The sequence below is a fragment of the Equus caballus genome, chromosome 18 (assembly GCF_041296265.1).
Source record: "Equus caballus isolate H_3958 breed thoroughbred chromosome 18, TB-T2T, whole genome shotgun sequence".
Classification (NCBI taxonomy): domain Eukaryota; kingdom Metazoa; phylum Chordata; class Mammalia; order Perissodactyla; family Equidae; genus Equus; species Equus caballus.
This window is the reverse complement of record NC_091701.1, coordinates 73,135,915-73,159,094: the sequence shown is the minus strand read 5'-3', so window position 1 is coordinate 73,159,094 and position 23,180 is coordinate 73,135,915. Positions and strand designations below refer to the sequence as shown.

The 23,180-nt window shown below is 38.9% G+C and overlaps 1 protein-coding gene across 18 annotated transcripts in view; it reads left to right on the top strand.

The window, feature by feature from the left end:
* Positions 1-23,180, top strand: part of ANKRD44 (ankyrin repeat domain 44) — a 348,870-nt gene that overhangs the window by 218,935 nt on the left and 106,755 nt on the right. For 9 of the 18 annotated variants that reach the window (XM_070241458.1, XM_070241459.1, XM_023622278.2 and 6 more), the window contains 4 exons: positions 2,354-2,432; positions 11,059-11,173; positions 20,053-20,135; positions 21,307-21,370. In XM_070241458.1, the coding sequence (XP_070097559.1) occupies positions 2,354-2,432; positions 11,059-11,173; positions 20,053-20,135; positions 21,307-21,370 (341 nt within the window). Of the gene's footprint in view, positions 1-2,353; positions 2,433-11,058; positions 11,174-20,052; positions 20,136-21,252; positions 21,371-23,180 lie in introns of all 18 variants that reach the window. The other 9 variants (XM_023622277.2, XM_023622273.2, XM_023622276.2 and 6 more) reach the window with 1 other exon arrangement.

Here is a 23,180-nt window from a genome sequence, read left to right as displayed (position 1 = left end):
TCTATTTTCTCTCTCCTTAGCAGTCTCGGACTGTCATCACTTTTTTTATTGGAGGAGGTATGTTTTGAATCCTTATTCCTAAGTAGTTTCCAGGCTTTTCAGTCCTTTGACATGTCTACAGCCCTGACAGCCGAGACCCGGGCTCTGGAATTGGATAGCTTTGAGGAGCCCTTCTCCACTGTGTGTCTCATGGTCAGTGACGCCATGGAATCCTCACTCTTGATTGCTGCTCCTTTTCCTCCAAAATTATCATTTCAGTAAAGCCTCAAGCTTGCTTCCATGTTCCTGTCTCAGTCTTTTCTGATTCAAGTTATAAACATCTAAGATGGGGAAAAGATCCTATTCTTTCTCTTTTTTCCCCCATTTACCTGAGACCCTTTCATGATAAAGATTGTTTTTTCAATCGAGATGCAGGTACTGCTCTGATTAACTCTCCCCTTGGCACAGATTGTGCATAAATCCTTTCTTCCTTTCTAAGGAATAGACTTACAGGATATAATAAAAATTCTTCTGTTAGAAGCTTGTGGTTTTAGGAGCTATTCCAGCCCACTGTCTAAAGCAGGGGCTCCTAAACTTGAGTGTGTTGTTCAAATTAGAAGTGGGGATCCCTTTACCCCAATTCTGTTTGGGTAGGTCTGGGTTAGGGCACAGAGTTCACAGTTTTAACAAGAACCCCAGGTGATTCAGATGCAGGTAGTCCTTGTTGACACTGAGAAATACTTAGTATTTAAATAGGTATTTGTTTTCCACTGTGGAGTTTTTAAAACAAAAAGTTGTTTTAAAGTACAAGTATAGGGGTTTCATCACAAAAATGAACTTGCATTTTTGAAATCTTATATTTAACCTCAGGCTTAGGAAAATGTTTTTCCTGAGAATTAGAAAAATAGCAGTTACATAGATTTCTTCTTCTTCCTCCCCCCTTCCCCTCCCCCTCCTCCTCCCCCTCCCCTCCCCTCCTCCCCCTCCCCTCCCCTCCTCCCCCTCTCCCCTCCCCCTCCTCCCCCTCCCCCTCCCCTCCTCCCTCTCCCCCTCCTCCCCCTCCTCCTTCTCCCCTCCTCCCCCTCTCCCCTCCCCCTCCTCCCCCTCCTCCCCCTCCTCCCCCTCCCCTCCTCCTCCTCCCCTCCCCCTCCTCCCCCTCCTCCCCCTCCTCCTGCTCCTTCTCCTTATTTCTTCTTTGCAATTCCTGAATGAAAGAATACGCTCTCTCTACTGGGGATACTTTTGGTCTAAAACAACAGTAATATTTTCTTTGGAGTATTACTATTTTAGTAGAAATCCCATTAATGACTGTTTCTTAGTTAAATGTGTAAGACTTTGGTATTTGCTATAATGATGATCAGTATATAGATTCTGTACATTTTCCATGTTTTGCCTTAATCTGTGTTAGGAAGTTCCATCATTTATATCTTGAATAATAGAGAGATATATAAATTCCTCACACATTTCCAGGTGATCATTAAAATGGTAATTTGCTAAGCCTTTGCGTGTCTTCATCCTGTGATTTCTAATGAGTTAAGTGAAGCAAGCGTTTCCCTTTTGGAACTATCAGAAGTGTTATTTTTCTGTGGAGTTAGAATGTAGGGAATGGTGGCAGGTTCCAGGTCACTTTTGAGAGTTGCAATGATTTATAGCAGTTTGTCAACTTCAGGTCAAACAAGGCCAAACAAGTAAACACAGCGTTTGTCTTTTTTCATGCACTGTAGACAAAAGTTGAAAAAATACCTTGAAGGAAAGTCTTCTTCTAGATCTCAGGAGAGGAAAAAGATTTTGGATGATTGCCTCAGTGTGAAACAGGGCACTTTAAAAATTGTCAGTGTAACTAGAAATTTGGTATTTTTTCTGTAAAATAATTTTCACTTCTCTAAGCTTCTTTAAAATGTGATGAGGGGTCAGCCAGTGGCGTAGCAGTTAAGTTCTCATGCTCCACTTCAGCAGCCCAGGGTTCACTGGTTCAGATCCCAGACATGGACCTACACACTGCTTATCAAGGCATACTGTGGCAGGCGTCCCACATATAAAGTAGAGGAAGATGGGCATGGATGTTAGCTCAGGGCCAGTCTTCCTCAGCAAAAAGAGGAGGATTGGTGGCAGATGTTAGTTCAGGCTAATCTTCCCCCCAAAAATAAATAAATAAATAAATTAATTAATTAAAAAATGTGATGTTATGTAGTAACTTGAGATATCATAGGTACTTTATCTTTTGTTTTCAAAATTATCTTTTGCCTATTGTAATGTTTTATCATACTTTTTAAAAAATTTAAATTGATATTTTCAGGGCATTGCCAGCAGTGTCCATAGGGATGTTTCAGATTGATATCACTGGTCCATTGTTTCTTTCTCTCTCGTTTTTTAGAGTAAAGATGGTAAAAGTCCACTGCACATGACAGCTGTCCATGGAAGGTTCACGCGGTCACAAACCCTCATTCAGAATGGTAAGAGAGATTCACCCACAGTGTTATTTGAACAGTTTCCTGGCATGACTGAGTTTGGCTGTCAGTCATCTGAATGGAAAGATGATGCTCTGTTTTAGAATTTATTAAGCTTGAATTTACACCGTCCTTTCACTGTCACTGTCCATCTTAGGAGTGAGAACATAGAGCCACTAAGTTTCACAGTCAATTCCCAGTAGTCAATGAACATGTGAGTTCTGAAGCTGGAAATGATATTCTTACATAGGCTCGAGATCTTCCACTTTTCACTCTGAAGCTGATAAAAATAAGTATCATACATTTTCTAGCAGCCAATCTGAATTATTTTTAAATTTTAGAATTCAGCATTGTTCCTTAAGTTAAAACTCATTAAGCTTCCTGGGCAAAGGCAGGAAAAATGAGGTGACTTAGAGGAAAAGCAGGTAAGTACGTGATATAAAGGATCATAAAATCATAGGCTTGATATAGACCTTGGAAAGTCACATAATCTAGTAATTTTTCAGATTGAACCATTGGGTTGTGCCTCTAACCAAAGTACTAGGGAGTGTCCGTTCACATCGTGGTCCACCTTACTATTATTGGGTCATGGCCAGCGTCTGTGAGTGCATTGACCTTGACAAGACAACTTGTGCTATCTTCGCAAACCTTAGAGACAATTGAAAAAAAACAGGCTTAATCCAGATTTTATGCTGACATTCCAGGTGAACTCAGCAGTTTCTAAACTATCTTTAGTTGACCCACATTTCTACTTCTCAAAATTCTGGCATTCATCAATTTTCTTGGACCTATCCTTTTCTCATCTGTAAGAGTTTTGAACAACATACACTTGAATTGTTAGTGGTACTAAGCTGTGTCTTAGGCACTCAAGTCATAAAACCAAAAAGTCTTTTGACGTTTGGATGGGAGACCAGCCAGGGGAATTATGTTTAGGGAGCAAAGTACCTGCAGCAAAGCAAAGCAAGTTTGTAAGAATTTCAGTGAAGCTATAGGGGAAAGGAAATCCTAACGAGTGTGCAGTGAGCAAAGGAAGGTGAAGTGAAAATTAACTGCATAGTACCCACTAATTCTAATTGGAAATAGGCGGCATGCCTTTGACATTCACGTTGTTGAAAAGGCCACTTTAATTATTTTGTTTTGCTTGAAGTAAACAAAAAGAGGTAGGGAGTGACCTTAGTGTCTCTCCTTTGCACACTTTCCTCATCCCACTGTATTTCTCAATTGTTTTTCAGAAATAGTGTCTGCTGGCTTAAAAACAAACCAAACTGGGGAGATATTTGATACCCATTTTTTAAAATTTAATGTGAATTTAATCAACGGGCCTTAGCTCTATGGCATAAAAAGCTTTGTTCCTTGTTAAAGCAATTTCAAGCACCAGTGAGCAGATCAGAGAAAGAGCAGTTTTTCTCCTTGTAAGCACTGCCTTCCTATAGATCCACCCCCATGGGCCAGACCATGCTAGCCTTCTCCTTGGAATCAAGGCCGTGACCCATCTCCACTGTGTCATGCTAGTATGCTTGCAGCAGTTCTGGGGGTGCTGCTGGCTGCTTTGACCTCTCCAAAAGCCATCCCTGTGGACTTGAAGACTTTTAGGCCCTCTCCAAACATGCTTACTAGACTTTTGAGTTGGGACAAGGCCTGAGAGAGACCCCATTTCTTGTCCTCTGTGATTAAGGAGCTTGTATCAGAGCCTGTCTCATTCTTGGCTGGCCTGGCATTTTGCTGGTGGGTTGAGTGGGATACAGGAGCCTGGGATGATGAGGATATAGTGGCTGTAATATGTAGCACATTATGTATAATGATAAGGCTAACATCGATGGGGTGTTGACGCTGTGCCAGACACTTGGCCAAGCACTCCACGTAAATCCTTTCAACCACCGTGAGAAAGAGGTGCTATTACTATCTCCATTTCAGAGATGGGGACACTGAGGCAGAGAGGTTGTCCCTTTTTTGGGGATCTACAGCGGGTATGTTGAGGCACAGAGACTGGAACTCAGGCAGTCTAACATTAGAGACTGAACTCTTAACCACTACACTTATAAATGTGTTCTCTGGACGAACGACAACATGTTAAAAAAGTTGTTTTAACTTGAATCCTATTTACTCTAAGAGTCACTTATATTTGGAATAGAGTTCTCCCTATAAAGGGTGATCTGGCATTCTCTTCTCCCAGCTGACAATTCTTTGAGTTCATAACACATGTGAGAACTGCGAGTTCTTCCATTTGACATTTTTTAAAACGCCCTTAGGGAGAAGAATAGGAAGCATTTTCTTTCGTCCTGTTTGTTGACTTCCTTCTGGGTAAAATCCAGAGGCTCACACCCCCAGGACCGGTGTCCATCCTCCAGAGTGAGTCACTGCCCAGCAGGACCCGGAATGCCGGTCCTACAGGGGACATCGGTTGGCTCCCTAAAGTAACTGGACGTGCTACTGAGGAACATTCTTTGTGTTCATTTATTTGTTTTCTTAAGTCGTTCTGGTGTTTGGGCCTTATATGGCATTTCTGTTCTTCTCTGACTGCTCTCCAGTCAGGGTTATTAGTTCTTCATAATAATTTTTTTTGTCCAGAATCATTCAGTTTTGGTAAGACAATCGTTAAAAGAAAAACGAGAAAAAAAAACCTCTTTTCTTTTTTAGTTAGTAAGCAAAGACTACCTGTGCTGTTCGATCCCATTGTTTGTCATCTGAAGCTGTGTTGTCACAGTCAGGGTGGGAAAGAACTGAGTGAAGATACAGTACGACTTCGGGAGGCATTTGAGCCGGCCATTTGCTGTAGGCAGCTGCCTCAGACGCTGTCTAGCAGGTTACAAAAGTTCAAAACTGATGTTTTTTTCATAGAAGCTTTAAAAATAAACAGAGCTTGAAAAGGAAGAGCAAGTGATAGGTTAGGATGATTCATTGTGAGATTTTTGACCCTGTGGTTCACAATTCTTCCAAGGCGACTTTATAAGATGACCATTCTTGTTTGTGCAATGAAAATCTAATTTCAGATGAATGCCTAGATAATGCTGCATAAATTATCCCTTCTGACACACTCTGCATACTTCTAAATTCACAAATGTTTATTTTCCTCACTAATTATCAATGATCGATTACTAGCATTTAACTTGTGACCCATGAACAGAAAAGATATTGAATTTGCATTCCAAGCAATCAGAGATTTTCAAGTGAAAGTGGAAAGGTTTGGGGAGTGACTATAAAATAGAAATTCATTCATCCAGAAGTTCTTCAATATAAAATATATTTCTGAATAACAACAAACACACAGTCTCTCTTTTCTTTTTCTAATAAGTTATGATGTTTTCCTGAAATATATTTTAAGTGGCAAATGTGGAAGCATATATGGGAGGTAATTATCTGTATTTTTATAATTTTAAGTTGACTTTTGAAATGATAGTAAGAACAACATGAAGAAACTTTATCAGCTCAGCCCCTTTTCCACTCTTTCCAATATTTTTCACTGTTCTCTTTCCCTACCCAATTTTTGGCATATTTGAGGCTGGTAAACATGGAAGCCCTAACATTTGTTAAGAGAGGTTTGGTGGCTCTTGGCTGGGAAGGATGTGGAGAAATGTAGTGTTTGTCCAGGGCAAAGGCTGCTCTGAAGTCCGGGGCCTCTGCCTTCCCAGATCAGCTCCATGCGTGGACATTCCAGGCCAACCACTGTGGGCAGTTCTTAGACAGATACGTGTACCCCAGATTGCTCTGAGGTATCCATGGAGACCAGGTGGCTGCCTGTCCCCAAGGCTACCATCAAATCATAAAAATGATCTAAATTGGATACTTCAGATTCAGATCATAGTGAACTATCTTTTGATTCACTAGAAGATTGCAATAACTAATTTTATTTTATTATTTTTCTTGATTATAAAATTAGAACATGCTCACTGTAGAATAAAGTTAAATCATTAAAGACATCCTCCATGATCCCCATCAATGTGTTTCCGCAGTCCATCTCAAGAATTTCTGCTGAAAATTTGGCGAAACGTCCAGATTTTTCTATGTAGTTAAGAATGTGTATATAAAGATATGTAATTATTACTTTTACTTTTACAGAAATGATCATAGTCTATTTATTTGAACAACTGGTTTAAAAATAACTACTGTACCGCAGAAACAAAGATTTGAGGAAAGATCAGTGTTTGTATTCAAGTTGCCATTTATATTTCTCTGTCACAATCAAAGTAAAAAAAGGATTTACTTTTTTGTAAACAGCTCTTAAGTTTCAAATCCCAAATATGCAAATTTATTGGCAGATTGATTTTTCAAGTTAAACTCTACATGCAGAAGTCTTGGCTGTAGAGTGAAGCATCTTAAATCCTGTGTAAACATATGTGCTAATCGTAGTTTTTAAAGCATTTGCCCTGCTACAAAGCCCCTACATATTTGGTAACTATTTCACTTTGTAGCAAAGATTCTTACTCACTAACTGTGTTTTACCAATATACCCGGCTAAGAGAAATATTATTTGCTGAAAATAAATCTTAGAGAGTTGATGGTCATAACGATCAACGGTAGGATTCATTAGAATGAAGGGCCATGCGGATATTATTGTGAAGATTTTATAATGGTCCTGTTGTAAGAGATGGTGTCTTAGCTTGGAAGTTAATGTTCTTTCCCCAGATCTGAGAAGATTCTCGATAGCTTCCTTTTTGGTGTAGTGCTCAAATATGCTGCTAATGGCAGCGCAAATGGGCACAGCCTTTCTCAAAAGCGATTTACCAGTGTCTACCAAGGGCCTTCAAAACATTCATACTTTTGACCCAGTAGTTCTACTTCTAAAAATGTTGCTGAAGGAAATTATCTGAAATGTGAGTAAACATTATTAACAAATACCGCCAGTCCTGTGTTTTTCTTAATGGCAAAATTTGGGAATAGCCTAAATGCCTAGTAATTGGAGACTTGCTAAGTAAATTCTCTAAATATTGATGTCATCTAGCGATTTACAGTTACATTAATGAAACAAATTAACGACTTGGGAAGTGTTTGTGATATAATGTTAATGGGGAAAGCAGGATACAAAACCTTTCTACCCTATGATCTCAACTATTAGAAATTTGTACATACACACACTCCCAACTGGAAGGAAATATTCCAGAATATTAATACTGACCATCTTGGATCATCAGTGAATTTATAGATGACTTATCTTTTCTTCTTTGTATTTCACTGCATCTTCTAAATTTTCTACAAAGAGAAAATTACTTTCTCAATCAGAAATAAGTTATTTGAAACAAATATATAGTATCTTCCCAGATTAATCTAAGCCATTCATATAACCTTTATATTCTCAAACTAAACATTATAATATTCATATATCTGATAATGGTATATTTTAGTTTTAAAATATCAGCTTCCTTTAGTTCAATATAATTGATAGTGAGAATAAAGCTCAGGATTTGAGGGAAATATGTAGAATATTTTGTGAAACAAAATTTTCTAATGAGACCTGCTCTAAAATACCTGATAGCTGAGCATGTGATCTGACAATTCGGTAACTTACTGCTTTCCATAATACCGCCGAGGTGTGATTCTGAACAGGAAAGCCGGGAAATAAAACCTCAAAAGAGCTCACATTCTGTGCCCCCATAGCCTGGGCGCTTTCCTTGATTAAGGTAGACGTGCGTATTAGCTTACATGAGTACAAGTACGCACTGCGTACTTTCTTCTTCTTGGTGTACTTCCTTTTCCTTCACTTCCTCACCTTTTCCTGTAGCTTTTTTCAGGCCCTTCCTTTTTAATTTGGATATAATTCACATACCATAAAAGTCACCATTTAGAAGTATATAAGTCAGTGGCTTTCAGTATTTTCACAAGGTTTTACAACCATAGCCATTAACTAATTCCTGAACATTTTATCACCCCAAAAAGAAACCTCATATCCATTAGCGGTCACTTCCTATTCTTCCCTCTCCTTGATTCTTCCTAATTGGTTGATTTTCAAGGGTTCTTAAAATATTTGGGAGATTATCCACTTATCAGTAATACATGTTGCAAATATTTTCACATGTCAATTTCTTTATTGCCAGGGGGTGGGGAAAGCCTTTCTAATTACAACTCAAAATCTAAATACAATAAAAGAAAAGACTGATACATTTCCAAAAAAAATTCCAAAGTCAAATGAAAATCTAGGGGAAAAATATTTTTAACATGTATTACTGATAAATGGGTAATCTCCCAAATATTTTAAGAACCCTTGAAAATCAAGGAATAGAAGACCACACACGCACACACATTTAGAAAAATGGGCAAAAGTCAGGAACAAGTTGTTCATAGCAAAAGATAAACAAATGGTCCTTCAATATATGAAAAGATGCTCCACTTCCTTATCAAGAGAAATGCAAGTGAAAACTACACTGAGATACCAATTCTTACTCATCGGTTGGCAGATACTCAAAAGCTTGGCAAGGCTGAGGGGAAAAGGCACTCTCAGACGTCGCTGCTGTAAGTGCAAATTGCACAGCACCTGCAGAAGGAAATTTGGCAAAATCCAGCAAAACCACATATTCATTTACCTTTGACCTAGAAATCCCCTTTCTGGGAATTTAACCTGAAAAAACACCCAACACGTACAAAACAACATACTTATGAGATTATTTACTGCAGGGTTCCCAATAATAGCTAACTAATATTTGCAACCTAAATACTCGTCCATAAGAGGCTAGTGTACTAACTAGTACATCCATGCAAGGGAAAGCCATAAAGCTGTACAAAAATGGGGAAGGTCTCCAAGAAGTGATCTCTAGGAGTGAATTCCAGGAAATATTGTCAAGTGAAAAAAACAAAAGCAAGGTATGAAAGAGTCTATTTGCTTATTTTTGCAGAGAAATGCAGGAAGCATAAACCAGAACTAATGAAAATGATTACTGTAGGATATGGTTGAGGATGAAGTGGAAGGGATGGAAATGAGAGTGAGGCTTTTAAAAAATATAATTTGACTTTGGAAACATTTAAGTGTTTTTCACATTAATAAAATTAAATCAAAACCCAGTAAAGATTTTGAAAACAAACAGAATGAAATGAACGTAGCTACAGTGTGTGTATTAAATTGATAACATAAGGTCACAAAACAAGGAATCCAAGTAACTTTTGAACAAAGTACTCCCTGTGTATCCTAAAATAATTACAGAAAATTTGTTGAGAAATAGGATATTCGCAGTCTCAAAAGATCACCCCACAAATTGCTTGTTAATTACAAAGGGGAAAAGACATTTTTGCAATAGAGAATGCTGGCAGGCATCACCTTAACCAAGTAATCAAACCTCTTTTTTATTGTGGTAAAATATACATAACATAAAACTTGCCATTTTAACTATTTTTAAGCGTACGGTTCAGTGGCACTAAGTACATTCACGTTGTTGTGCAACCAACACCACTATCCATTTTCAGAACTTTTTCATCTTCCCAAACTGAAACTCTGTACTCATTGCAAATAATTAAACTTTGGATCACCCAGTAATGCAATAACTTGACCTTCTGTGTGTGCCGAGAAGATGCAGTGGGTGTGCACGTCGATTCTGGGGGATTCTTGCCAACATGTTTAGCCTGAATCTAATAGGAAATAAGCAGTCAGTTCCAGAATGTAGGACATTCTACGTGACACTTGGCTTGGCCTCCAAAAATATCAATGGCATGAGAGACTAAAAATAAATAAATACATACATAAATAAAAGGCAAGAGGGTTGTTTTAAGTTAAAGGAAACTAAAGAGACATGATAACCAAATGCTATTAGAATCTTTGATTGGATCCTGAAATTTAAAAAAAAATAGCTATAAAGCCCATTTTTGGGACAATTGGAGAAATTGGAGTATGCACTATTTATTACATAAAATTTTGTATCACTGTTAAATTTCTTGGATATGAGGATGGAATTATGGTTATATGGGAGAATGTCTTTGTTCTTAGCAATGAAATGTCATGACATCTAATTTATTTTTAAATGGCTCCTCAAATAAATGGATAAATTGACCAATTATATTTGCATATATGTCTATATGAAAAGAGGAGAGAAAAAAAGAAATGTTGTAAAATAAGAAGTTGGGGATAAGGAAGGGAAAATAAAACCAAATAAGATGAAAATACCATATTATTAAAAGGACTGTAGATGGTTAATGTGATGGTTTTTGCAAATATGGACATTTTTGGTCCATAGTTTATGCTTTTACTCATTCATCATATTTTAAACTGGAAAAGCAAACTACATAAAATATTTTCCTGAACTCTGTATTCCCTTTGGTTCTTATGCTTTAGTATAAGATTTACACAGGTCTTTAATTCAGCAGGTGAAATTGAAATTGTGTGTCTTCAGAAGTACGTTTTATGGAATTTGATTACATCGTTCCTTCAGAGCAGAAATCTCTGCTGTTGTAAGATTTTAGATCCTTAAGTAAGACAATATGGAGAAATTTTCCAAAAGCCTTTCTAATAGACTTCCCTCTGTGCAGATTTAATGATACTCCTACTTCAGACGGTGACTTGTCCCCTTGAAAAGCATTGTTGTACTTCAGAACAGAGATGCACACAGAGTAGAAAAGAAATCAACGTTTGGTCTGTGTGAGTGACTAGTGTAGAATGCAGTATCTGAATCAACTTGAATCCTTATGTTATTCTGTATTCAAACATCTCTTTCAGGAGGTGAAATTGACTGTGTGGATAAGGATGGCAACACTCCTCTCCACGTGGCTGCAAGATACGGTCACGAGCTTTTGATTAACACCTTAATAACCAGCGGAGCTGACACAGCCAAGTAGGTTACTGCGAAAACATGGCAGAATAGTTGCCGCACGTGGGAATCCTGCCACAGGGATTCTGCCATGCAGTGGATAGTTCCCTTTTATCCAAGCTAATGTGGATCCGTACCAGTATGCTAAACACAAATTGTTTGAACTAAATTGACTTTTAATGACAGTTGCAGGGAAGAACCAATTTTATTTTTCAGCTGTAACGGAAAGAGACCTATTTCAGTGGTTTTAATTAAGGAGATTTGAACTTTATTCCTAATTCTGCTTTCTAATATCCTTCTGTCCTTTCTGATGTTCAGGGTTAGTTAAGCAGGAAAAGTAAAACATAATTGGTCAAATTCAGAATTTATTCAGAATGCTTGCTCAGTTTTAGTGATTATAATTATAGGGTACAATTGAGTAAATCTGCTGCGTAGGGAAGGGAGACCTGACTTCATTTTACACTTCAATTCAACAAGAATTCATAAACATCTGTATGAGTCTGTCATGGTGCTGGCTGCCGTGGGAAATTTCACAAGTAAGTTACCTGGTTGGTACCTTCAAGGAGCTCATCATTTTGTTCGAGGTCCAAGTCCCTCTTAAGACAAAGAACCAAGCAAGATAGTACATAATAAAGTTCTAAATGCAACAGGTATTAAGTGGCAAAATGTTTTGTGTGACCGTATATGCCATAGAGTGTAGACAGGAAGGAGAGAGCTCGAAGATAGCCAGAGTTTTCAGAAAAGCCTTCAAGGAGCAGGTGAGTTTTAGGCAGACTTTGAAGGATGAGAATTACTTGAGTAGAGCAGAGAGTGACAGACGTCCCAAGCAGGGAGGAAAGCAGGAGCAAAAGATGAAGAGTATCATTCCGGGAAGAGTTTGGCCTGACAGAGCAGAGGGTGTGTGACGGTGCCGGCCTTGCCCAGAGGCAGTATCATGTCATGGGTTGGGAGCCCACGCTTTTGTGGGCATTACCTGGGCTCCAATCCAAGCTACCTTGCCCGTGAGCTAGGTGACCTTGAGCCTGTTGCTCAATCTCTCTCTGCTTTGCTTTCCTCATTTGAAAAATGGGAGTAATATGAGTACTTATCCATAGGTTTGTTATGAGGATTAAAGGACTTAATTGCATGTAAAGCTCTCAGGTCTATGTTAAGATCTATATGAGTGTGAGTTATATAAATATATCTGTTAAGATTGTTAAAGAAGGTAATCCATGTTCACAGCTCTTTGAACAGTGCCTAGCACATAGTAAGCTATCAATAAATGTTAACTGTTATTTTATTACTTAATACTATGTAGTAGAACCAAGTTAAAGAGGACCTTAAATGCCTGAATAAAGGGTTTAGCCTTGATCACAGAGACTGTGGGTAACAATAACCAAAGTTTCAAGAGAAGAACAATATGAGGGCAGTGTAATATTAGCAATTCTGTTGTGTTTGCCCAGAATCGAATTGAGAATCTTGCTTGAGAAAAGCCAAAATTTAAATGATCCAGGGAAGGCGTGGTGGGTTCCAGTGACCTTCTGGGCCCTCAGTCTAGTGGTGGAGACAAGAGCAACAGCAGATGACTGCAGCAGTGTGAGGTTTGTTATGACGGGGTTTGGAGCAGCCTGTGGAAACCATTAGGGAAACACTGACTCTCTGGGTTCCACAGATTAGCTGACAGTTCAGCAAGGAGTTTGTCAGGTGGACAGAGTTGTAGGAGGTAAAAATATAGAGGGGGAAGAAAGGAAGGACATTCAGGCAGAGGGAAGACTATTTACAAAGGCACAGATGTGTGAACGTGTTCAAAGCAGCTTCCCAAGGCTGGATTATCTGATGTGTGTCGGGGAGGGGGAAGCAATGAGGTGGGAAGGCCAGAAGAGCCACATCTTGAAGGACCTTGCATGTCCTGCTAAGGAGTTGGATTCCATTTGGAGGCATTCGGCAGCTGTTAAAGAATTCTAAGTGAGTGTAGAGTAGGTTGTGTCTAATGACCCCACTGGTGTGTAAGAAAGATCGCTCTGATAGCAGTCCAGACATATTGGAGGTGGTCCAGACTACAAACGCTTGGCAGCCTCTTGCAAATGTCCAGGGGAGAAGAGGTGAGGGCTCAGGCTTAGGACAAGGCTGAGGGCAACAGAGGAGGAGCATGCTGACAGAGTAAGAGCAGTGAGGGGGTCTCCTTTCAGAAGGGAAAGGAATAGGTTCAAGCCAAAGGACCTTTTTTGACCGGGACTTTGCAAGATAAAAGCAGCAGCTCAGCTTTTGTGGAAAGAGCACTGTGCTAGGATTCAGGAGGCTTGTACTGGACTCTGGAGTTCCCAACCACACCCTGGCTGCCCAAAGCCGGAGAGCATATATGCTTAGTGTTCATTTAGTAGAAGTAAAATATCAAGGCACAGACCGGCTTCACCTGTGATGTGTTAATATTTTCAGGGGTATTTTTCTTTCAACTCTGGGTTACTTGGGGAGTTTTAGCCAAATAACCATGAATTTCTGATTTTCTTTCAGATTTTAATCAGTTTGAAGGATATAGATAAACTGGCCCCAATACTTAACTTAAAGTTTCCAAAAGACAAATTTAACTCAAACAGCACAAAGTTTATTCCCTTGTAGTTATTTTGCCTTCAGTTTATGCAAACACATAGCATGTGGCAAAAGTGCCTTAGAAATGGCGTTGTTGTTCAAGGAGCCTTTCCTTCCACTGACTGTGCTGTGTCCTGCAGATGCCGAGGGGGGAAGCATTGTCCCAGCCTCAGAGCCACAGCTGCTCTCTTTTGTCACGACATATCTGGGGATAAGAGTGTAACAACAGTGGTTCATTAGACAGCAACCGTGTGTGTGTGCGCGCGCATGCACATCTGGCTAGAGTATGGGAGGGACATCACCTAAGGAGAAAATACCAAAATGAGGCGGAGGAGATTAACTTTGCTGAAGGACCCCCAGAACATCACTGTTCCCCTGGCTCCTTGTAGATCTGTGTAGGGTAGCTTGTGAAAGAGGAGAAAAGCAGGCCTTTCCTTCTATAAATAAGTGAATGAATAGCATTTATGAAAATAACCCATATTCATTCATAAACAATGTGGCCTAATGTATTTTAAAAGATCTCTGTATGACAAGTTTTATGGTCACTACTTTATTATGAGTTTATTTGAATCTTACTCTCAGGCCTTGATGAATGTTCTTTGTTACTCTTTTTGCTTCTCTCAACTTTAAGTCAGAGAACTTTCTGCAACTTGGCTCAGTGCTCACGCCACTTTATGTGGTGTCAAGCCCTTTGGGGTTTCTTCTTTAACCTTTTCAGGTTGGGGCCCTGTCTCTAGGATTTTAATCTGTCTTCTACCTTACCGATTATGCTCTCACTTCTTCTTCTGCCTCAACTGCAGCAGAATTAGGGTATTGTAGTTATGCAGCCAACTGGTTCTAACATTCATTCATTCACTAAATGTTGAAGGCCTGTTAAGTGTCACCCACTGTGTCAGGTTCTGGGGTTACAGAGGTCCCTGCCCTCAAGGAATGTGTAATCCACTGGGGGCAAGAATTAAACAAGCAGTTACACTCATGCATGCTAAGTGTGATGCCAGAACAGTCGCTGGGTGCCACTGGGACACAGGAGGACGTATCTGGGACATAGCAGGGTAGGGAGGGCGTCTGGGAAAAGCAATGGTTAGTGGAGACTGCAGGGTGGGTAGCGAGTAGTTAGGTCACGGTATGGAGAGTCTTGCAGATCCCCAGTTTAGACTTAAATTATTTTTATTATAATGTTACTTGAATATGTGTAAACATAAGACTACATAGAAACTCCTTAGGCTTTTGACCCTAATATATCAATAAATCCAAAAAAACCCCAAAATGCTTGCAAACAACATTCATGTTAACTGCATAGGTTAGCAATAGCAGCAAACATTCGTGAGGGCTTTCCCATGCTAGGCACACTCTGAGGGGTTGCATTTAACTGTCACAGCACCACAGGGTAAGTGTCATGATTATCACCATCTTACAAGTGAAGTAAATGAGGCACAGAGAGGTCCAGTTACCTGCCCAAGGTCACAGAGCTAATGGGGAGTGGAAATGGGACTCTATCCTTGGCCATCTGGATCTGGAGCCTCAGCTCCTGAGCACAAGACTTGCTGCCTTTCTATGTAATGGGTGATGTGATAGTCTGTGTTTTGCCAACATTAAATCCCCATTTACGTGGCGTTATGGTCCTGGTGGCTAAGGTGCTGACTCTTTAGAGTTCAGTTCACATGTGGGAGTGCAGGTTTTGCAGTGGCTTAAACAACGTGGTGGGACAGTAAACTCATCACACAGCACAAAGGCCTTTATTCCAACTCCTGCCAAATCATTTGCATCAGAAGGCTCAGTGTACTGCGTTTTCATTGGCTCTCCCTAGGTTCAGATATCATTCGTGTGTAAGCCCACCTTTATTCTTTTCTCATTGGTCCCTGCCAGTTAAAGTAGTACACAGCACCAGTGCGATCCTAAATACAGACATGGGTGCGGCAATTGGCAGAGGGACGTAATGATGAGGCAGTTGTTCAGATGAGTCAAAATATGCTTTTATGCCAATTGCTTTAGATTGTCATCAAAGGAAAAGACAACTTAAAAATTCTCACAGAGAACTCCTGAAAGCCCAAAGATATTTCAGCGACCCTCTGAGATGCACTAGTTTGAGAAAGGCCATGAGGAGCAGGGGAGAAAGAGAGTTTCAGGTGGAGGGATCTGCATGTGCAAAAGCTGGGGGCAGGACAGAGCCTGGCTTGTCCAGGAGGAATGGACAGAAGTTCACTGGGATTCTAGAATATGTATAGGTTAAGCAACAGCCAGGTCCAGAAGGGACGTCATAAGCCATGTCAGAGTGTTTGGACTTGATTCAAAAGAAACCCCTGAAAATGTCTGTAGGTTGCAAAGAGCAAGGACCAGGCCTCGTTGTTGTGAGTTACACCTGAATGCCTGTAACTTAGGGGTGCATAATAAATACTTGAACAACGTAGAGAAAATTAATAAGAAATTGATTTTTTGATTTGGGTTGATCGGTTGAGTAAAGGTCATAAAATCATTTGATGATCAAAGTCATCAAATAATTTTTTCTTGTCCACTCAGTGGGCAAAACCAAACGAATGTCCCTATCCCCAGGAGAGTTGTGAGATCAATATTGTAAAGGATTTTGAAGCGTAGAAAGATACCAGACATGCCAGCTGATCACAATTCGTCTTGGCTTTTAAGGAATCATACATCTAAGTTTAAGGAAGCACAACCTGATTACGACTTCAAAACTCACAGACTGCCTATTACCCACCTAAGCTAATGATAATCACAAGGACAATAATACGACTAATATGTGGTAAAGGCTCACCATGGGCCAGACCCATGAATTTAGAATTTAGCACTCTGTGTGCATTATTTCAATTAGTCCTTACAATTTCTCCTTAAGATCGACACTCTTATTGTCTTTGTTTTCTGGATGAGAGAACCATTATGTACTTGCTGAGGATCAAATTGCTAATAAGTGGCAAAAGTAGGACTCAAAACCAACCCATCACCTTAACCACAGTGTTCTTTACCCTATGGCCTAAGGGATGGCTCTAGAAAAGACTAGATGTGGGAAGGGCGGCCGTGTCTCTCTGATGCCAAGGGGAAAGCCTAAAAGAACCTGTATTCTAATGGTGCAGACGCCCTTCACTCCCCTTGGATAGCTCTCTACAATTTATTCTGACCTCATTTATTCTGAAATAACTGGGTTGGAGACGCCAGCTAACAGCTAAATTAGAAATAGCTAATACAAATGTGTTCCATTAATTTTATGACTGGTCAAATAAATGTAGTAATTTAACTGGAATTGGTCTCCTCTTTCCTGTAATTTATTCATTGTTAAGTTTAGGGTTATCTGACGTCTTAATTCTTGATCTCCCCTATGTATACCTGACAAAGTAAAGGTGCTGCTTCTTATTTGACTGAGAGAGTGAAACCCTAATATTCCTGCTAAAGGTTTTATGATCCTTCCTTTATAAGTAGTCTTACTTTATAACAATAAAGGAGTAATTTTGAAATGCATGAGTCATTTCTAAATTGATTCAGAGATTCTGAATTTTGCTTTTATTCTCTTTCCAATCTTGGACTGATCTTTAGTCTTCCTTTTGAACCGTAGCGTCGTATTCAAGTTCAAATGCCAATAGTACTTCAGTCTAAATTAATATGTTTTCAAAACCTACACTGAGGTGGTGACTTTTTATTAACTATGAAAGAAGAGTATATATCAGGCAGCTTTTTTGCTAGACCTTTTAGAGTAGTTCTACCTCCCTTATCTTCTCAGGTTTATAAGTAACAGTGAAAAAAATGAAATAATTAACTAATGTAGAATGTGATGAATTATCTAAGGACAGTGGTGTTAAGGTGGCAGAGTTGATGAGAAGTATTGATGATGAAGGTTGTGGAATATGTTCCAATACTGTTACTGTTACACTATCAGTTATACTTTTTATGTTTTTGCTGATTGGTTTCTTATAGAGTTGGATGCTATTTTCTCTCATTCATTTGCTTGTATCATTTTATATAAAGATATAGATTTTATGTATCTTTATAAAATATATATTATATACTGTGTGCATATATACATATATGTGTATATATGTGTGTACATATAATAATATGTACATAATGTATATTATATATAAAACTTTAACATTTATTTTTTCATATAATATGTATTTGTGTGTATATATATGTGTGTAAGTTTATTTATATATGTATATATATATATATATATATATATATATATATATATATATGTAAAGAATGAATGAAGAAGTCTCAAAGAATTCTTGAGAAATCCAATCCTTGATTTCAGGCATGTTGTTTCAGAAACTTAAAACTGTCCTAGAAAATATTCTATCCATTTTCCTCTTTCAAATGTCCAAAGATATTTAATCATATATTTTTACTTTACCTGCCCAAAACAAATAAAATGGTTAGGTAGAATCCCATTAGCTTAAAGTTCCGTTTAGTGAGGAGCTTTTAAAATATGTAATACATTTAAAAAATTAGTATGTTTACTAGCATCAAGAAAGAGTCATATAAGTAGCAGCATAAATAGAAAAGCTCCTCTCCCATCCCCCAACTCCCTCTTCCTTTTCATGAGCATCAAGGTTGTCACTGAGGCAATTGCTTTCCAGAATTTTTTGTAAATGATGAGGGAGGCAATTACAAGCAGTTCTCCTCCGCGTGGCACTGCCCGGAAGACGGGCAAATTGCGTCTCTTGATGGATGCCAGCTATTATACGCGCTGGGTTGGAAATCTCCATATAGGGAAAGGAAAATGAGCAGAGGGAAGACTAAACAAATACTCCAATAAATAGGAAGGAGTTTTCATGGAAAGAGAGAGGTGGTTAAATGCTGGCAGACTCAAATTTTGCAAAACCCTGAATACTGTGAAATATCTATGCATATGTATATACATTCACACATTCATGTGACTTCACATACGAAGTTATTCACATCGTAATAACTTTTGATATAGCAAATAAAATTCATGTATCTGAAGCTTAACAAATTCAAATCATATGTGTTTTTTTATGAAGCGTAGAATCTGAAAATGGGCCACTTTGTGTTGGAGAAGGAAATTAGGTAATTAATCTGCAGATGTAAATAGACATACTTGCTTGTGTTATGCAGAGGATTTACAAAATCTGAAATATATTATTTGAATATAATGAGATGTTATGAGAAGTGATCACTAACATTATAAATGCTTGTAAGTACACAGGAACCTCCCGATGATGCTGTTTGTCATGAACTACAGTTCAGCACACAGCTTTGGGTCCTTGTTCGAGCAGAGGTGATAGGCAAGAGGAGGAGGATTTAGTTCTGAAGGCAGAAAGCACTGCCGTCAGAAGGCTGCCATCCCCTAAGCGTTCATCCTGGGGACTGTGTTATGGTGGGGGATCAGTCTAAAAAGTCCTTTTCTAGATTCTTTCTCTAATACTGTTAGGGAAAACATATTAGATTTCTGAAATGGATGCAAGGCAATGTTTATTACACCTAACTGCGTTTTTGTGCCTGGTATCTTGATGTGGGTTAATGTGCAATATAAAAGTCTATTAGGAAGCTGAGTTTCACCTGCACAAGGTAAACATTAGTTTTTATTCTCATCCAAAATTTTATTTTCAATAATATAGTCATTATTAACTCTTAGCAAAGTGCTTGGCACATAATAGGTCAATAGTAACTATTTATTTATCAATTCCAGGAATAAGGTTGCTTTTGAAAGTTGAGAGTTTGTCTTGTTATCTCTGGCACTTAGGGTAGTATCTGATGCTTAGAAAGTGTTGAATAGATGAATGAATGAATAAGACACAAAATTGATGAGCTGAAAGAAAAAAGAAAGGGAAATTAATTTTAAATGGAAAGAGTCACTGTTTATGTGAAACATTTTCTTAAAAATATACATTCCTGGGGCTGGCCCCGTGGCCCAGTGGTTAAGTTCGCGCACTCCGCTGCAGGCAGCCCAGTGTTTCGTCGGTTCGAATCCTGGGCGCGGACATGGCACTGCTCATCAAACCACGCTGAGGCAGCGTCCCACGTGCCACAACTAGAAGGACCCACAACTAAAACTATACAACTATGTACCGGGGGGCTTTGGGGAGAAAAAGGAAAAAAAAATGAAATCTTTAAAAATATATATATATACATTCCTGTTGTTATTGGCTTTAAATTCTGGTTTAGGTTGAGGGTTTTATTATTTTAAGGTGGAAAATGATTGCGTAATTATTTCTCAAGTGGAAAAATTACCGAATTATTTCAGCCAAGAGTTCCTAAGTGAGGTGTGGTGGATTTAATTTTCCTCTGAGAACTTCTAGAAAGGTAATCGTCCTTCTGCATGTGTCTTGAGATCTGCTACTGTGAGCTGCTCTGTTTTTCCTCCTCAGGTGTGGAGTCCATAGCATGTTCCCCCTACATTTAGCCGCCCTAAACGCTCACTCTGACTGCTGCAGAAAGTTGTTATCATCCGGTAAGTAACTCCATCCCACAGCTGAGGCTTCCTGGTCCTGTAAACGAGCCCCTTGGCTTCCAGTGTCTGGTCAGAGTGAGCGGCTGCCTGCACTTCATGTCATTCATTACCCGACTTGGCAGGATGAGTTGCGTCCACAGCTAACTGCATGTGACAGCTCCCAGCAGTCCTTGCTGTTGAAGCTGTTTGCATGTCAGTATTCCTGCCCCAGAAGGAGAGTCTTGTCTGCTTTTCAAGTTAAAGTTTTGGGTGAGGCAGAGTGAGAGGCAAGCAGAGATGGCCCTGGCTTAGAGGAAGTTTGTCACAGGAGAGAACATTGTTGAGGCTTAAAATGGTGGCCTAACATTTAATATTTTTAACAAGGGAAAAAGGCCAAATCCCCCATGTTTCAATGGTGGAAAATGTCATGTTGCCTTCCTACTCCGTGGGCTCTGACAAATCAATACAGTTGATCCCCTCCAACTAGGTTTAATTTTTACTTTTTTAACGCGAGGCTATTTGGAACCAAGAAATTCTTTCTGGTGTGGCGCTTTGCTAATCTTTCTTATCACGGCTTCTGCCAACCTCCATGTATTAAGAAGTTCCTGGATTTCAAAGATGATGGAAGTCTGCAAGGCAAAGATTGTTTGTGAATTAATTCAACAGATATTCTAGAGGCATTTTTTTCCCTTTAAGTACTTTACCTATTATTGATTCTGCTTTCACTGCTTTTGGCATGTTTAAAAATAATCCCTGCATGGAAGCATGTTTCCCAAATCTTAAGCCAACTGAAAGATAATAACACACTTAAGAAAATATCTATTCCAGCATGTGAAGATTCCTCCTCTGCCTTCCATGTTTTCTCCATGTGTTCTGTCTGCCTGTCTATTGCCCTACTTATCTCAAATTGGTTTCATAAATTTCTATCCTGGGATTGAAATATGGGGCTGTGGTTCACCCAGGGCTGAATGTGAAAATAAATTCTTCTTGACTTCACGGTTCTTCCTATAAAATTGCCAAGCTTGAGCAGTTACCATTTGTTTCCATGACAACCTCTGTCTGACTACAGTTGCTTGCGTTCTGGTTTTTCTACTAACTGATTTTTCTGTCTCTGCAATGTTTCTTGTGGTTTAACTAGGACAAAAGTATAGCATAGTATCCTTGTTTAGTAATGAGCACGTGCTGTCTGCAGGCTTTGAAATAGACACCCCAGATAAATTTGGACGAACGTGCCTTCATGCTGCTGCTGCAGGAGGGTGAGTAGTGAGCAATTTCATGACTACTAATTCGTCTTGATTGACTCAAGTTGTCTGTGAATCAAAGGCAACTTCCTTAGTAAAATGAGTAAGAATCATTTCTGCCAATACCAAACATGACTATGTTGCATTTCTAGATCACTTGTGTTTTTGTTCTTCCAAAGAAAAATTGTTAGTCCATCTCATATAGAAAATAGTTTTTCTTTGGTTTTCTTTTCTCTCTTTTCTTTTTATTTTTTTTAAATTTCAGATTTTCAGCCTATAGACTATGCATCTGCGTGGTACCTCCTTCACCAAAAGAAAATAGAGATTTGTTCCTAAATTTTTCCTTTTTGTTGCTGGTAGGTAGGTGATGATCAAGCAAATGCAAGATTGAGTTAATTCCTGTTCACTTACAGACATTTTTGTCCCTATTTCAAAACTGATTTTTAAGCTTTTCTAGTGACTAAGTGTGAACCAAGGTCAAGAAAACCCAAAGGCTAGGCAAGAAGTGGCTTAATCCTTCTCTTTTTTTTTAAGTTGTAAAGATAGTTCTTCATCAGATACTCTTTTCCATATCAGCAGTTAGATTAAGGCTCTGATCAGTGTATTGTTGATTTATGACCACACACTGACCAAACATGGCCTCTCTCGGATGACCTTGTTTGGGTAAGGTGTTGGTTCTTAACCAATTTCCTAGTCCGTAAGGAACAGCAAAGCTTCTCCATTTGTCATCTGTATGTTACCAAAGGCATTACCTATTTATCAGAGGTGGATTGACTGTGAAGCTGTGAGGCCCCTTATTTGCATGGTTCCCTTCTGAAGTCTGGTATCTAGTTTTTATTCATAATTTTGTATTTTTTTAAAGACCCTCCATCTCCCTATCGCATCCCCACAGGTCGTATGAGCTTTATGAGCCCCACAACCTGGATCTGTCTCTGCTTTTGATCCTTTAGCTTCATTCAGTAAGAGACAGGTGCTCTGTGTCAACCGGCATGCTACACCAACACAGAATGGTCTCAGAGAGTTCTTATATTTTATGATTGAACCAGCCAGGTCTCTGAGAAAGGTGGCCATAAAGGGTGCATGTGGGATGGGGAGAACCCTGCTCAGGTTTATCATTAATGAAATCATTTCTCTTATTAAAATGATAATAAAACAGTAAGTCCTAGGCCACTTCTTAGCATCCCAAGTTTAGAACAATGATGGCTGATTGTCTCTTTTTATGGCCACATTTTAAAAAATATCAGACCTGTACAGAAAGTGGCAACACACTATTCTGGATTCATGTCTGAAACTCCCATTAGAATTAATGTTTAGCTACATGCCCTTCAGTAGGAAAATTTACTTCAATAGGTCCTTTTCTCTCCACTAAACGTGATTTATTGCTTCTGCAAATGACAAGGAAGCTTTGGAAGATCACTGTGCTCCATTACATCATTCTCAGCCCTGGTTCTGCACATTTATTTACCTAGATTAAAAAGACAGGGAAGTGCAGCTGTTCTATTTTCCATTAAGGAGAGTCTGGGTCGAAAATGCTTATCATGGTGAATTCATTCTGCTGTGATAAAAGGTAATGCTCATCCACTCTGGCTCATTGTTTAAAGGTGACATGAAATTATTATAGCTTTAAGGGGTTGTTTCATAAACTCTTGATGGTTTTGAAAGAAAATTTAGGATAAATGATGAAACCATCGCTGCAAAGTTTAGTCATGTAATAATCATTACATTCCTTAGTCATGGAATGAAAATATTTCATCAAACTCTTTAATGTATTGATTTATTAGCTTTGAAAAAATGGACTTTGAAACTTTAGATTCTTACAGTATGG